This window comes from Hypomesus nipponensis, chromosome 17, assembly GCF_054491055.1.
Source record: "Hypomesus nipponensis isolate SF chromosome 17, ASM5449105v1, whole genome shotgun sequence".
NCBI classification, from domain to species: Eukaryota; Metazoa; Chordata; class Actinopteri; order Osmeriformes; family Osmeridae; genus Hypomesus; species Hypomesus nipponensis.
The window spans coordinates 11,573,678-11,589,926 of record NC_140377.1 but is presented as its reverse complement, the minus strand read 5'-3'; the positions used below and the strand labels follow the sequence as shown (position 1 = coordinate 11,589,926).

General features: G+C 40.8%; 1 protein-coding gene across 7 annotated transcripts in view; it reads left to right on the top strand.

Moving 5' to 3' along the window:
• cep112 (centrosomal protein 112) overlaps positions 1–16,249 on the top strand; it is a 175,978-nt gene that overhangs the window by 97,492 nt on the left and 62,237 nt on the right. For all 7 annotated transcript variants that reach the window (XM_084677255.1, XM_084677253.1, XM_084677256.1 and 4 more), the window contains 5 exons: positions 2,919–3,073; positions 3,597–3,726; positions 4,027–4,119; positions 7,001–7,060; positions 13,784–13,863. In XM_084677255.1, coding sequence (XP_084533381.1) covers positions 2,919–3,073; positions 3,597–3,726; positions 4,027–4,119; positions 7,001–7,060; positions 13,784–13,863 — 518 coding nt within the window. The remainder of the gene's footprint in view (positions 1–2,918; positions 3,074–3,596; positions 3,727–4,026; positions 4,120–7,000; positions 7,061–13,783; positions 13,864–16,249) is intronic.

Genomic DNA, 16,249 nt, shown 5'->3' with positions numbered 1-16,249 from the left:
AATAACACAGCTAAATTCAACAATACACCATGGCATGCTTCCACATACCTGTGCAATATTAGTGCAGTCTGGTTAGTTCATTGCTGATCAGAACGTCGCTGGGACCACGATTCATGGCCACGTCTCTGTTGGCTCCCAAATTAACCAAACAGAGACCCACTTAATTGGTTGGCACAAACAGACAGAGGCTACGGAGAAACGTGGTTTAGACTAGTGGTGTTACGCTCGATACCGTGCAAATGTGACGAGCGTGGCTACCACTAGATTACCTGTCGAAGTTTCGTAGGTTATAGAGTGGAGACATAGGCCTGTTTACGGACGCTATAGAATACATTCATTGACAGAGACAGAGATACAGATAGATTGCCAGAACTAGATAGACAGAGATAGATACAGATGTGAGATGTGACAGAGTAGGTGTACACAAGCACATATCTTTCTCTAGTTTTACCGGCCTTCAAATGTGTCCATCCCTTTCCCAGTTGCAAAAGCATGTTCCAAATTCTGAGCCAATAGTCTACATTAGCGGTAACACTTTACAATAAGGGTGCATGAATTATCATTCATTAATGCATTAACTAATGCATGAATCATCATCAGTTAATACATAACTCAGAAAGTACTTAATGATGCACTGATCATGAACACATCATTTGGTAATAGGGAGTCACATATGATTTACTATTAATTAAATCTGGAATCATGTATCAATTCCTATTGACATTAACACATTAACTGATAGGTGAGTTAACTACTTTAGTTAATCGTGCAAACCATGACTGTTAGTTAACTGTGTGAACCAAAACCCTGAGTTAACAGGGTAATTCATGTGTTAATGTGGTATCCATGGATTGAGACGGTAATTAATCATTTGTTAATAGTAATGTGCCTCCTCAAGTAAAGTCACAACATGAGTTACATACATTGGAGGGTGTGTCGAAAGACTGCATCTCCTTTTGATAGACAGCTATTTTGTACTATAAAAAGTCGCCGAACTTACGAAGGGTTAAATTCAGTCCCATCGCGGATTTTTAAACTGTAGTAGAGACAAACTGCTGCAACCTATTTCTGTTTTTTTGCTTGGCAAAATTGCTAGCCACATTCATTTTAGTATATACTGTTTTTGATCATTTCGAGAATCACCTCAGTGTCTCTAAATAGATAGGTTAAAACGAGCCTGTCAGCTGGCTGACAAGCTAGCTAGTCTAGGTCTAACTATAATGGGTAAAAAAGCATTGTTAAGTATGTATGAGTGAGGTCAGTCAGCTCCACGTAGTTTGCCTTAACCATTCAAATGCTTAATTATTCTCTGTTAGCTTTCACCCTTTTCAAGTTGATGTATAATGCTGAGCTTAGGGGATAGTGGAAAGTTAACATTCGAAGATAGAAGTTTACTGTCATTAATCGGTCCAGAATCCAGGATCTGTTGCAGCCAGACATTTTTTACGGAAGATCTGGTCGATATTTCGAGTGGACTTCTTCTTAGAAAGGTGGCCTTGCATGTGTTGTTCGAGTGAAATAAAACGTTTTGCAAACGGCATGGTAGTCATCAATTTGTCAAAAAGTTATTTTGACTGTAATGCAGGATTCCAACTCATAATATAATTTATTTAAAAGTTGTCTCTCTGAAAAAACAGTAAGTATTTGTCGAGTGAATAATTAGTTAATGATTAGTGAATGTAACTCATGTTGTGACTTTACTTGAGGAGGCACATTACTATTAACAAATGATTAATTAACGTCTCAATCCATGGATACCGCCATTGTAGAAATTAACACATGAATTACGCTGTTAACTCAGGGTTTTGGTTCACACAGTTAACTAACAGTCATAGTTTGCACGATTAACTAAAGTAGTTAACTCACCTATCAGTTAATGTGTTAATGTCAACAGGAATTGATACATGATTCCAGATTTAATTAATAGTAAATCATTTGTGGCTCCCTATTACCAAATGATGTGTTTATGATCAGTGCATCATTAAGTACTTTCTGAGTTATTTTTAACTGATGATGATTCATGCATTAGTTAATGTATTAATGAATGATAATTCATGCACCCTTATTGTAAAGTGTTACCACATTAGCAAATCATAATTTATTCATTTAGCATATACTTCCTCTAAAATGTGGCCACCAAGATTCAAACTTGCAAGATCAGGTTGTTAGCCAGAGCTTTTACCACGAGGCCATACTGAACCTAACTGTACCTAACTTAATATTTATAAGAACCGGAACATAAATATTATGAATGTAAAATAGCAAAGAAGTTACGTTGTTTATAATACAACAAGATATATGATAACATATTTTAGACACTTACACGTCGACACATTTGTCACATAACCTTTATCAAGTTGTCAATGACGATTGTGAGACTGACGGCTTGTTGACCAGTGTGAAGAATTGCGTGTAATGGTCAGGTGTCCCAATACTTTAATCCATATAGTGTAGGTTTAGTGTTGCAAAGTTTTCCCTCCCCTTGTAGTGTTCCAGAGTCACATTCAGAGCAGGGTAGAGAGAGTAAAGTTGGGGAAGAGAGAAGTTTCCACAACCTTTCACAAGCCAGATCACACCACTGTTTAAAGTTAATTTTTCTTGAACTTCTAGACGAGCTGTTGAAGAGGCAAGAGAGGTGACATTTTAGAGCAGCCTCACCTAAGTGTAACCCTCCCACAATCCAGGACACCAGGGGAACTGAGATTGGTTAACTATGGCTTTAAGTTTATGTTCCACTGAGGCTTTACAGAAAGACATTAGTGCATATACACATGCACGCGCACACACAAACACATCCTCCCTTCCCATCCATCTTAGGCACTACAGTGAGTTTATTGAAAACCCCAAGAAAAATTATTGACAACCAAGCTGTTCATTCTGCTTTGGACCAACACTGTTCCGTCCCCCCTGTCCCTTAGGAGCAGATGCTACGAGAGATGGAGAGACAGGTGAAGCGTCTATCTGCTGAGGTGGAGAATGGGAATGCCCTGCGACTGAAGGTGACCCAGGAGAAGAACCAGCTGGAGATCCACATTGCCACCATCAGTTCTGAGCTGCAGGAGGCCAACCGCCGGTGAGAGAGAGGTCACACTAAATAAACGTTTGGAGCAAGCGCTTACCACATAGGCTAACGCCTTAACACAGGGGCCTAGGTTTGACTCTAGTCTGGGCCGTTTCCTGCATGTTCTCCCCTCTCTTCTCTCCCTGACCTGTCTCTCCACTGTCATTATCTCAATAAAAGCTTATAAAAGCAGAAATAACACAGTAACGATTTTAAATTGTTTTTAGGGTTTGAATGTTGTATTGGAACCTGCCTGCCAAATGTGTTCCATTCCAGAATGTTGTGTCCTGACCTGCATTCTTGAACAGATAACTATCCCTAGTGATATCAAAGCTGTCTATTGGAAATAAGTCAATATGGGCACTGGGGCAGGCTTTCTGTAATGGAAAGCACACTCAATACACACCTGAATGTATTGTCACTGAGTGCCGATAATGTGCTTACTGAACACGCAAGCCAGCTATCATCATTTAGCATAAGGGATTCTTCCTGAATGTCGAATTAAAATACCACAACCCTTGTGTTGGGTGTTCAGGAATGTGTCTCTGCTGAGGGAGAAGGAGAACCAGAGTGAGCTGCATGAGCAGGAGCTGCAGAAACTACAGTCAAAGCACGAGGCGGACATGACCCATTACCAGCATGAACATGCACTCTCTGCGGCCAAGGTGACCATCGCTGCACCCGGCTCCAAAACATAAACACAACCGCCATCTTTAATCAAATATGTTTTTCTTTCTATAAAACGATGCAGGGAATTTGATCACATGCCCAGTATTGCTTTTATGCATTCCATGTTATCACAGTAGATGTAAGTGCAGGATCCTTTTAAAGGTGCTGTAAACATGGATGGAATGTACAAACTGAAAAATTGTTAGTGTGCTTGAGTTCTTTCTCCCTGTGTCTACTTTAGTGGTTACTGTAAGCTTTGCTGTCTTTGTCTGTCTCCCTCTCTTTCACTCTTTCAGGCCTCTGAAGTGATAGAGGACCTTGAACAGATTGTGGCTCAGCTCAAGCAGCAGCTCCTGGACAGTGAACACTGGAGGCAGAAACAAATCAGGGTAAATACTTTGTTTCAATACTGTGGCATGTGTTTGTCATTTTGGATGTGTTGCGTGTTTGCTATGTGTATGCATGCGCTCTGTTTAATTTTCCAACATCTAACAAAGCTAATTTTCCTGTCTGACCAAGGCGTAAAAAAGCTTATTAGGGTTCCTCCGTCAGGATTTGGCACAATTATACTAAATCTGTGTGTCCCCCACACCAACTACGGGCCACATCAGACCATAGGGGGCGCCAAAGGAAACGCCCAAAAGTCAGATTTTCAAAGTGATAGCATTTCCACCTTATTGCTCAAATTCTTCTAAAACTTGGTGTGCATGCCTTATTTCTCATGGCAAACAAAAAAGCCTCAAGGACCCATAAGGTCCGCCTGATGGATTTTCCTGTACAGTGATAATTTGGGAAAACCTTCAAAATTCCTTTTCTCTTGAACCAAAGGTCTAATTAACTTGACATTTTGTACATATATGTATCATTGACCTATTTAAAAATGTTACGTATAGCAATTGAATAAAATAAAAAATGGCTGAAAGGGGTGTATTTATGTAAATGTCCACTTTGCCTCAATATGTTTGTGTCACTAAATCAAATGTCATTTTGAATGATGGGTTTTCAAACCTAATAGGCTTTAAGTGACACGCCCCTGAAGTACCATAAACAATTTCACCTTGACATGTCAAAATAGGACTGAATTACAGCTGTTTGAACTTGGACCAAATATGACAATGCTCGCCATTGGAGAAACAGCTTTTTTTATTATCCAGTTACTAAACTTTGTGTATTCCATGCCTGGGAATGGCTCAATTGGCAGTTGAATCGAATACAAAATGGCTAAAAGAGGTGTATTTATGTAAATGTTCACATTGCCTCAATTTCTTTGTCTAAATCAAATATAATTTTGACTGATGGTTTTTCAAACCTAATAGGGTTCAAGATAACATCTCTCTGAAGTACCATGAACAATTTCACGTTGTTATGTTAATATGATTGAATTAGAGCTGTTTCAACCTTGGCTGAATCTTGCAACACTTACCACAGGAGAAACAGCTTACTTTTTTGTACAGTAACTGAACATGCCAATACTCAACACTGAGAATAGCTCAACGAGCTGGAATGGTGACCTGCAAAGTCAGCCATGCCCCCGGACCCCCGAGTGGGTTCGGATCCTTGTCACCTTTTAGGCACCCCCTCGCGGGAGCGCGCGCGAACCACTGGGAATCTAAGAGTGAAGGATTTCGTCTTGATATCCCAACCAAACAAAGGGGAGTTTCACATTATACCTCTTTGTTAAAGAAATCAAGAGAAGGGATATACAGAACAGACAATAGAGGGGGGTGCATACCGTGTTCCTCCATTAAGTAAAAATATTAATAAAGTGTCTAGATACAACTCTATTCAATTCTGCCCATAGTCTGTCAATCCTTTGGTTGTGTACTGAAACACCTTTAATAACACTACGACTGTTCAGTCCTCTTCTTTTCAACATAAAATGGGCAATATGTATATTTTCCATAACCTGATCACATCTGATGCGTAAGGACAAACCAAAGTTCTCTACTCCTCCCAAAATTAATGACAAGACACTTGAGGCTCTGTTGTTAGATAAGCACCGTAAGTATATAATGGTCCAGCTGAAGCCATCAACACAGCCATGAAAGACCATCCGCCATGTAATCAGCTTGTTGCCGTCAAAATGCCTGTTGGATCATAGCCTCATGATGATATCTGGACACAGCAAGCAATGCAGATAGAGTTTGTGTATGATCACCAAGCTCTCTATAAAGCCCCTCCTGACTGAAATTGTGGGACTCCTCACTTTGCAATGACTCAATGCATTGCGGATCACCAGTAAAAAAAAATAATAATATCCTCTTCATTGCCTTGAACCTCAAAAAATAATGTTTGGACGTGAAAAACTAAGAGGATCATGTGAACATGCATTGTGGTTTACCTCAAATCCAGTAAAAGCAAATGCACTTCCTGGTGTGGACGTCCTGTTTCCTTCAGTTGAAAGGAAGGCCTTCCTTTTTAATTGTAATGCTCGTATTCACCAATGAACCGTTATATTCCACAATATTATGCAAGAGCATTTCAGTTGTGTATATGACCACATTTCACTATTATGTGTGAGAGCTTTTCAGTAGTGTGTGTGAGAGCTTTTCAGTAGTGTGTGTGAGAGCTTTTCAGTAGTTTGTGTGAGAGCTTTTCAGTAGTGTGTGTGAGAGCATTTCAGTAGTGTGTGTGAGAGCTTTTCAGTAGTGTGTGTGAGAGCTTTTCAGTAGTGTGTGTGAGAGCTTTTCAGTAGTGTGTGTGAGAGCATTTCAGTAGTGTGTGTGATCGTATAGCTTTTCAGTAGTGTGTGTGAGAGCATTTCAGTAGTGTGTGTAAGAGCTTTTCAGTTGTGTGTGTGTCAGAGGGTATTCTGAATAATGTCCCTCACGGCCCTTCATAGGCTGCTGTCATGTCACAGGCTATTCTCGCAAGAAGTTGAATATGAGCTCTGCCCTAACCCAGTTGCCCATATGATTATGGTTAGTTGTGCATTGACTGAGAATCTGGAAAGAGATCAACTCAAGAAGAGTTTTATTATCTTATGGAAAGTTAATAATCAGCCCTTACTAATCATAAAATCTCAGCGGTTGGTGTGTAGCAGAGAGGCTAGAGACAATGACTTGTAACCTTATGCTTATGAGTTCAAACCCCCGTTCAGCCTATTGTTGTTGGCCAAACATGAAGTAGTTTTGCTCTCTTGTTGTCCAAGTCTCGATCTTCTACAGTGTTCATGTTTATAATATTTTGCCATCTTGCGGAGGAACCCGCATCGCTGCTTGCAACTATATTAGCTGATTTCTGATTCTGTCCACTGTTGTTTTTCATTAGGACCAAGATATCAAGCTGCAGCAGAAGAAAGCAGAACTACTACACGATACAGAGAAAAAGGTACCACCATGCTTTCTCACAAACCTGAAGATGCATCAGAATAATCTATGAATCACAGAATCTGTAAATAGTCCATATAGAATATTATTAAGAGGATGAGCTAAGTAAAACATGCATCTTCCTGTACAAATGAGGAAAGACAAGCTTGACATTGTTCCAGCTCTTCCATACAATATACACAATATGCACTGCTGAGTACTGATGAATGTGGTAGCCTAGCCTAGCACACAAATATCTGTGTAACTCAGCCCAAGTAATGTGAAATTCTGGTCCATTTGAAATACTCTTTCACTAACAGACCACGGTCAAGTTGAGATGAAAGGTACATGGTCCTGGTAGGTCCCTTTGATATTTCCATGTCCCGGGCTGTAAAGACAAGGCTGTGATTAACAGTCTGAGGTGAGGGTGGACACACTGGGGGGTTGGTGGCTGGGTATGAGGAGGTTACAGGCGTATGTACAGTTGCAATCAGAAAATTCAACCCCCCAAAGATTTCAAGGATTTATCAATTAAAGTTTTTTCCAAGACGCTTTGGATGACTTCTTTATGAGTTGAGTGATACATAAAATCAACACAGAAAATGCATGATGTAGTATTTGTTTGTAACAATATATATATTTTTAAGATAGCCTAGCAATGCTACAATGATTCAACCCCTATATAATATTGTTGTTTTTAAAGCTGTCTGACAGTTTTATGGCCTAAAGTGGCGTTGAAACATAACTAGAACATGCATTTCCTGCTGAAAATGCATTGGAATGCTGAAATCTGAAGATTTTTTTTTAAAATGGCTTTAAATACAGAAATGAGAAAATACCCGCAAGCAGAAATTAATTTAAAACATGTATCATTCACACAAAAGAGGGAGTGTGGAAGCTGAACTCCATCATCTAACAAAGCTAAGTGCTTAAATACAATGTGGGAGAATACCTTTGAACGTTGTGAAGAAAGTTGAATTTCAAGAGGCAGTGTGGAAGCTGAACTGCATCAACAAAGCTAAGAGCTTAAATAGCCTACAATGCGGGAGAAGCTGAACTGTTAAACAGAAGAAAAAGTAGCTAGTCGTAACAAGAACATTATAGTTTTAACAGCTGAGATATAGTTGGGACAGTAATATCAGTAGCAGATGTAGCCTATCATTGAGTGCGTTTACTCGGCTTTCTTAGTAGGATTCAATGTGTTGATTGAATGAAACATACAGCAGTAGGGCTGAAACAGGAAGACACGGCGACACTTTGTTGCAGAAGGATGATGTTGCGGAGCATACAACAATTAATAAAAAGAATCATGTATAGGTGTTTGAGTAATCGCATAACTAATTACACATGTAAACGGAGTAATCATATTGTTGGCATAAACCGACAATTGCTATGGCGTTTCTCATGGTCAAGTGAACGCACTCAGTGGCATAGTCGAACAAACCAGTACCATTAGCATAGTAGTTAGTAAAAGAGATATAGCAGCATCTGCAGAATTAGTAGTTGTAGGGGTCGCATAAGATATATCAGTATCGGTAGTAGTTGCGTTGTGGTGCTCTTAGTCTTTTAATGAGACGAGTTGACTGAATAGCTTGTCTTGTGTCTCCACTAATCAGCTAATACCAATCACCTGTGTAAGAGACTGGCACGTGTTTGTGTGGTTGCCACGTGATGGTGCAGCTATGGCTGCTAATAAGCTGAGGGCAGAGAATAACATAAATTTTGCTAGAATCCACACCTCAAACAAGTTAACCTAGACGCAAAACTATACGTCCAAGCCAAAAAATAGACCCAAGACTCTGCCGAAACCAGAGATGTCCTTTATATGTCTGTGCGGTCAGAAATACGACTCTACCGGCAGTTTCTAAATCTGGTTGTTTTTGCCTTTTCTGACAAATTTGTCACCAGATTTGCATTGGACTCTAAGGGGCGAGAGTTGGACTTTCATGGGGCTCTGAATAAATGTGTAAGTCTGTTGGATTCCACAGACAACTGTCAACGACCAGCACAAAATTAGCTATCTATTGATCCAAAAACAAAGCATGAGCGAAATTTGTGGCAACGCTGGAAAACTACAAATATTTTTTCAACGACATCCGAAGCTCCCCTCCACTCTAAGATTTTCAGTCTGCACTCTAGGCTTTCACGTACACACCCATGTAAATCTCAGAAACGGTTTGAAAAACTCACGAAACATAATCAGTGATATTGAAAAAACTTGAATGGATATCAAAAAGCTGAATTATTTAAAAATAGTTTAGGGTTTTGTGAACATTTTAAAGTTTAAATGGTGGCTCTAGCTGAAAGATTGAGGAAGAAGAAGGATTAGGAAGTTGAAGAAGTTTTAAGAAGTTTGAAAGGATTTGAAAGAAAACTCCATTGGAAAACCATGTAAAAATATTATGAATATTGATTTATATTAATTCAAGCATTAGAGGTACAAAGCTGAAAGGTCCCAGCACCCATGCCTGAAACTGCTGAATTTTTTGATAGTTGAACGGTTTTAATAGCTGAAGATTTGAAGGCACTGAAAGGTGCCACGGAAGAAATAGAAGAAGTTGAATAAAGATTCAAAGAACAATAATTAAGCCTTTGGGAACTCTATAACAATCCTTCACTTGCTTCAACTATGATACATATATAAACCCCACCCATGAAGGTATTCAAGGTTGTGTGGGGGGGTAAATATTGTCCAAACTACCAAAACAAATTCCCCTATGGTTTAAAGGAAGATGGGAAACTGAACAGTGTATTAGCACGAACCAAATAATGCCAATACCAATAGAATTCCACGTATTTGACTCTATGGGTTAAATCAGAGCAAGAATGGTCAAAGTACGGTTTAATGAAATACACATTTAATAACTTTGCAAATGAATGAAATCAATTACAAGGCAAACATGTTTCATTATGAAAGCTTTAAATCTTACCTACTCTACCATGATGATTGTAAATCAGAGAGAAAGCAAGAGGTGAGCAAGGAGTAGGACAGTAGGACAAGGGAGAACTGAGGAGAAGGTCTCAGGAGATAAAGAATCCACAGAACAATGCATTACAATTCCCTTTATACACAAGAACAACCAATCAGACCACATCTCGAATGGGGTGTAAGAGCGATCAAGTTGAGACCGTCCAGAAACTCCAGACTTTAGCATATGAGCAGGTGGGGGCAGGTTTGACACCCAGCCTTACAGTTGTAATCATGGGAAAGACAAAGGAGCTTCCACAAAAGCTGAGAGAGGAGACTATTTCATCACACCTGAAGGGCCTTGGTTATAAGAAGACGTCCAAAACATTTAATATTGCCGGACACACCATTGGGAGCATTATAAGGAAGTTTAAAACTTATGGAACAGCTACAAACCTGCCTGGCCGTGGAAGAAAGACCAACATTTCATCAAGGGCACTTAGTCAGAACAACTAAGAGAACCCCCTGTGTGTACAATACACCTACAGGATTACCTGCTTCAGTGGCAACTATAAGACGTTCACTGAATAAACAAGGACTTTATGGCCGGACTCTTGACCACAAAGAACATCAAAAGTCGAGTAAAATATGCCAGAAGGAATTTGGATAAGCCTACAGTGTTTTGGGAGACAGTTCTATGGACTGATGAAACCAAACTGGAACGATTTGGACATATGGACCAGCGGTTTGTCTGGCGTGTGAAAGGCCAGGCTTATGACCAGAATAATACCATCCCACAGTCAAGCATGGAGGTGGGTCAGTGATGATGTGGGGCTGTTTTTCTGCTGAAGAAACTTTATTGTGTACTTTATCGTGTACCTGGCATCATGGATTCCCAGAAATACCAGGCCATTTTAAAGAGAAACATAATGCCTTTTGTTGACAAATTAAACCTTGATGATCATTGTTATATATTTTGGAAACTGCGAAGGCAGCTCGGGTCCAAGACGGATCTGAGAGACCGCAGATAAAGTGCGGCTAGTCTGGGTTGTTATATGTTTTGGAAACTGCAAAGGCAGCTCGGGTCCAAGACGGATTCGAGAGACCGCAGATAGAGTGTGGCTAGTCTGGTTTGATATATGTTTTGGAAACTGCAAAGGCAGCTTGGGTCCAAGACGGATTTGAGAGACCGCAGGTAGAGTGCGGCAAGTCTGGTTTGTTATATGTTTTGGAAACTGCAAAGGCAGCTTGAGTCTAAGATGGACTCGAGACACCGCAAAGGCTTGTATTTTGTCTTCTTACATTTTTATTTTTTATGTATTTATTTGTATTACTTGTATCACTTGTATTATTGTTTTTATTATTATTGTTTTATTTTATGTAAAGCACATTGAGCTGTAATTCTTGTATGAAATGTGCTGTATAAATAAAGTCTTATTATTATTATTATTATTGGACTTTCCAGCAAGACAATGGGCCTCATTCTCGAACATTTTCTTAAGTTTCTTATGAAATGTTTCTTACGGGCTTCGGAAAAACAACGTAAGAAAAAGTAAGAAACAACGTAAGAAAAAGACATCCGCCCAATTCATGAACGCTTGAAAATGTGTTCCTACGCAGCAGAAGTTTTCTGAGCTGTGCTCCCCGAGTTTTCTTAACTTGAAAGCGTGTCCTCGTGCTCCTGAATTTGCATACATACACGCCCCGACAGGGCAAGCAACAACAATGATGTGTGCAGTCAGAATCGACACAGGAAAGCAACAGGAACGCAAGTTATGTCCAAGCGAAAAGCAACCGGTGCACAGGTGTGCAACATCATACCAGTAAAATGAGCAGTGGAATTGTTCTCCACTGGATCTAACAGTGTGCACACTAAGCAAGGTTAATTATTATAATTATTTAAATTGTTATTGTCTGTTGTGGCAAGCCGTTTTATCATTTTACCAATGTATTCTTGATATCCAAAATTCGAATTCTTGATATCCAAAATTCGAATTCTTGATATCCAAAATTCGAATTCTTGATATCAAAAATACAATTCTATGCTTTTTTAGTAAGTATGACAAGCCGTTTTATCATTTAACCAATGAATTTTTGATTTCCAAAATTCGAATTGTTGATATCCAAAATGCAATTCTTGATATCAAGAATTCAAATTTTGGATATCAAGAATTCAGTGGTTAAATGATAAAACGGCTTGCCCTAGTCTGTAGAGTTGAACGCAATCACTAACGATTTCTCATAACTTCATTAACACTTCAAACACAGAGAGTTTTCTTAAATGCGATTCCTCTGATCCTTGTGGTTTTTTAAGGAATCGCATTTGAGACAACTCTGGCCGATTTACAACTGCTATTTCGAGTTCGGAAAGTCTTCTGAAGTTCAGAACAACTCCCAGATGACTTTCATGAATGTGAAATATTTTCCTAAATCCAATTCAGAAGAAATTCCTTCTTAAATTCTTCTTAACTGCGTTCGAGAATGAGGCCCAATGATCCCAAGCATACCTGCAAGTCAACCAAAGCTTGGTTGAGAAAAAGATCCTGGAACGTCCTGGAGTGGCCTTCTCAGTCACTAGATTTAAATCAGATTGATAGTCTTTGGTAGGATTTAAAGAAGGCGGTTGCAGCACGGAAGCCACCAAACATCACTGTGCTAGAGGCTTTGGCACATGAAGAATGGGCAAAGATTCAGAGAGGTGTAAGAGACTTGTCAGCACTTACCGAAAACGTTTGTTTGAAGTTATAAAAGCTTAAGGATGCCCCACAAAGTACTGAAGCTGGGGGTTGGATAATAACTGTGTGGACATGTTAAAAATAGTTAAATATTTCATTTGAACTTCAAAGTTAAGGCAACTTTTGCTGTCAAAATAACTCAAATATTTATCAATAAATATTTTTAGTTTTATTAGATTTTTCTGTCATTTATTGTCATAATCTTTAATCCACATCTATAATGTATTTTGAGGTGAGGGTGATGAATATTTTTGATTGCAACTGTAAGTGCCTGTGTCTCTTCTCTGCACGTGTTTGTGTTTAAGAACAGTAAAGAAAACTGAGGACAGTGATGGGAGCCTAAAGAAGACAATAAGTTTGTTGACCTGTTGTATAGCGTCTTTGATTGCTCAACCCTAGGGCTAGGGTTAGGGTTAGAGTTGTGGCTATGGTAGCTCCTGTGCTGGATTTTATACCTCATTTAACCTCAGACCCCCCCCCCCCCAAGAGTGCCTGCTTTATGAGTTGGTGCTGTTTGGCATCAGTGGGGTCTCGGCAGGTGAAGATTGGGTCATAAGATCTTGAACCCCCAAACACCTGGACCATCTTCTGCTTCAAAAGCCCTGGATGAAGGCCAGTCATAAAGTGTGGGGGTGGGGGGGTGGGGGTTACAGGGGGCCTGGCACATCTGGGATCTGGCTGCTGTACACCTGGGGTTGTTCCAATAAGGCGAAGGTGAGGTCCATTTCAGGTTTAGATTTGGTCTAGTTTTAGGACATTGTGTTGACTTTGAGAGACACACAAGTCTACACACCCATGCCCATATTGCGTTTTTCTATCTTGTGCCAGAGGGCTTCAGGGAAAAATAGGTCCACGATGATGATGAGAAAGAGTCACCCAGGTGGTGAAGGTCATGGGGCCGAGAGTCTCTCTGAGTGATGTGTTATCTCTCTTTCTTTCCCTCCCTTCCTCTCTTCTTCTTGCCTTCCCTCCTTCATTCTCTCCCTCCCTCCTTCTCTCTCCTTTTTCCTCCCTCCCTCCTTCTCTCGCCCTCCCTCCCTCCTTCTCTCCCTCTCCTTCTTTCCCATCCTCCCTCTCCTTCCCTCCCCTCACTCTTTCACAGGTGCGTTCCCTCCACATGGAGGCAGAGAAGGAGAGAATGGAAGCCAGGAAAAGGATAGCAAAACTTGAGGAGTCCCTCAGGTATGCCCATAGTTAGATATGTATGCTACCTGATGCTGTGTTCTTAATAGTCCTGAGCCCTCACAGTGACAGCACCCTATGTGTTTCAACAAACACACACTGTAGTAAGTGAGGAGTGGTGGCTGTAAGTTTGTCACATCTTTCAGATGAAGAGTTATTGGGTGTCCCAGGCAGGGCTGGGGGATCCAAGCAGACCTACAGGAATGTGCCCGGGAGATATGGAAGTACTTTGTGTGTGTGTGTGTGTGTGTGTGTATGTGTGTGTGAGATAGAGAGAGAGAGATAGAGGGGGAGAGAGAGGCAGAAGAGAGAGGCAAAAATGACAAGCTTCACATTAGGGCATGTTCTCTTAAACTAGTGATCAGATACTGTACCTGGGCTTTTCTTTCATGTTCATTGGAGAGGAAGAGAATAATTTACTTTAAGGCGGTTTTTCTTTTTTCTTTTCCCCTTTCCATGCACTTTTCTTTTACTCTTCCCCCCCCTCCCACCCCATCCTTCCACCCCCCGCCATCTATCCCAACAGCGTGATTTTCATCAAACACTGCAGCCAAGTTCAACTACTTAACCACTCAAAAACCATTCCCCCCCTCCCATTGGCCTAGTCTGATTATGTCACCTGGAGCCCTTTACTACAATGTTATTGGTTACTGCTGGCTAAGTTACCGGAGTTGTGTTTCCTCTCCAGTCCACCCAGTCCCAGAGGCATCCCTCACAAAATCTGAGACCCTGCGGCACAAACCACTTTATGAACTTCTGGAATGACACGGCAACCTGATTTATGTTACCACACACACACACACACACATACATAAACCACTCACTCACACACTCTTTTCTTCTCTTCAAAACAACAGTTTAGACCCCTCCTCTCTTCTCTGCTCTCCACCCTTCTTCTGTCTTCCTTCTTCCCCCCTGTACTCTGCACTGGGGCCGAGACCTACAGTACCTTGCCGGCATACATTCCTGGCCAGTAATGAATACCCCACAATACCACAGGACCGGGTCACACACTGATTACAGTCTCTCAGACGCATGTCAAAATGGGTTCCGCGCAATTAAACGCAAAGCTCAGCCCATTCCAAAAGACCTGAACCCAGGCCAACAGCTTTCACACTCTGGTGCCTGTTGAGCCATGTAGGGCTATAGGGGGTTAGTGAAAATCACTTCTGGTATACAGAGGATGGAGATTTGGCATCTGCTGTTATCCTTATCAGTGGTTAGAGTGGTTTTGATATATTATAACGTATGTCTATCTGGCTTTTAAAATGGATCTGATTCTGCAAGGGTTGAACATTTTCTTAGTCAGCCTTACTTATAAGGGGGAATTTGATTGGGGAATAAGTCTCGTTCCTTTTGGGGTGAACTGGTATGCATGGATGCTTGCTAAATGCCATTTTTTATTGTCTGTCAGTTGGCCCCCCCAGCAAGGATACCGAAACAGCAGACTGATCTGTGCAGAAATCATCCACCCATTAGTAAAGAGATGCTTGCTCTCTCATTAGAGTTAAATAGGGAGAAATGGCAAGTGTAACATGGATGCATAGCTAATTAAGCTCTCCGTCTGACACACACACACTCACTTACACATGCTGGTGTGATGACTGCTACCTGCCAGCTGCCGTGGCAACACTGACAGCCCCTTCAAGGCGATCCAGGAGAACTTCAAAGTCAGTTTGAGATTGCACACAAAATGTGCGTGTGTCCGCACTTGTTCGGGCTGATAGGAGAGTTGGGAGGATAAGAGATGATATTAAACTAGTTTTAACTGCTCAGCGGGCCCTCCCTGTGCCATATGCTGTCTGTAAACTATAGACTGGTGAGACATCTTTGAAGCCTGAGAACAGTTGTGAGTACAGGTGGTGTCTTTTCGGCGTCTACAATGTTTGGAATCAGCTTGTTCAGCATACAGTCGAAGAATGTTTTTGTGTAGGTGCATATGTGACCATATGCATGTGTTTTGGAATATGGATATTTACACTCTTTCTGAGCAAGTGTCAGATTAGTATTTGTGCAAAGTTTGGCTTGTTATCACAGAGTTTGAGGGGACATGCTAAGGGTAGGTGAACTGTGAGATACATTTTCTCCATCCAATCTGTCTTTGCGAAGAGAAAAGATCTCCCTACACCGCAATGCAAATTAGCACTGCATCATCTGCTTGATATCCACATCCACGTTACTATAGCAACAACATAAAGAACCACAAAGCCGTCGGAGAAAGAAAGTTTCTCTTCCCCCTTTCATCCGTAGTGCCTCAGATCATCAGAGAACATTAGAATAGAGATGGCGAGATGGAGAGGAGGAGTGAAAGAACCAAAGGGCTAGCTTATCTGCCGAGCTGGCCTGCCTTCGTGACAATGACCTCCTTACAATTTAACACCAGCAG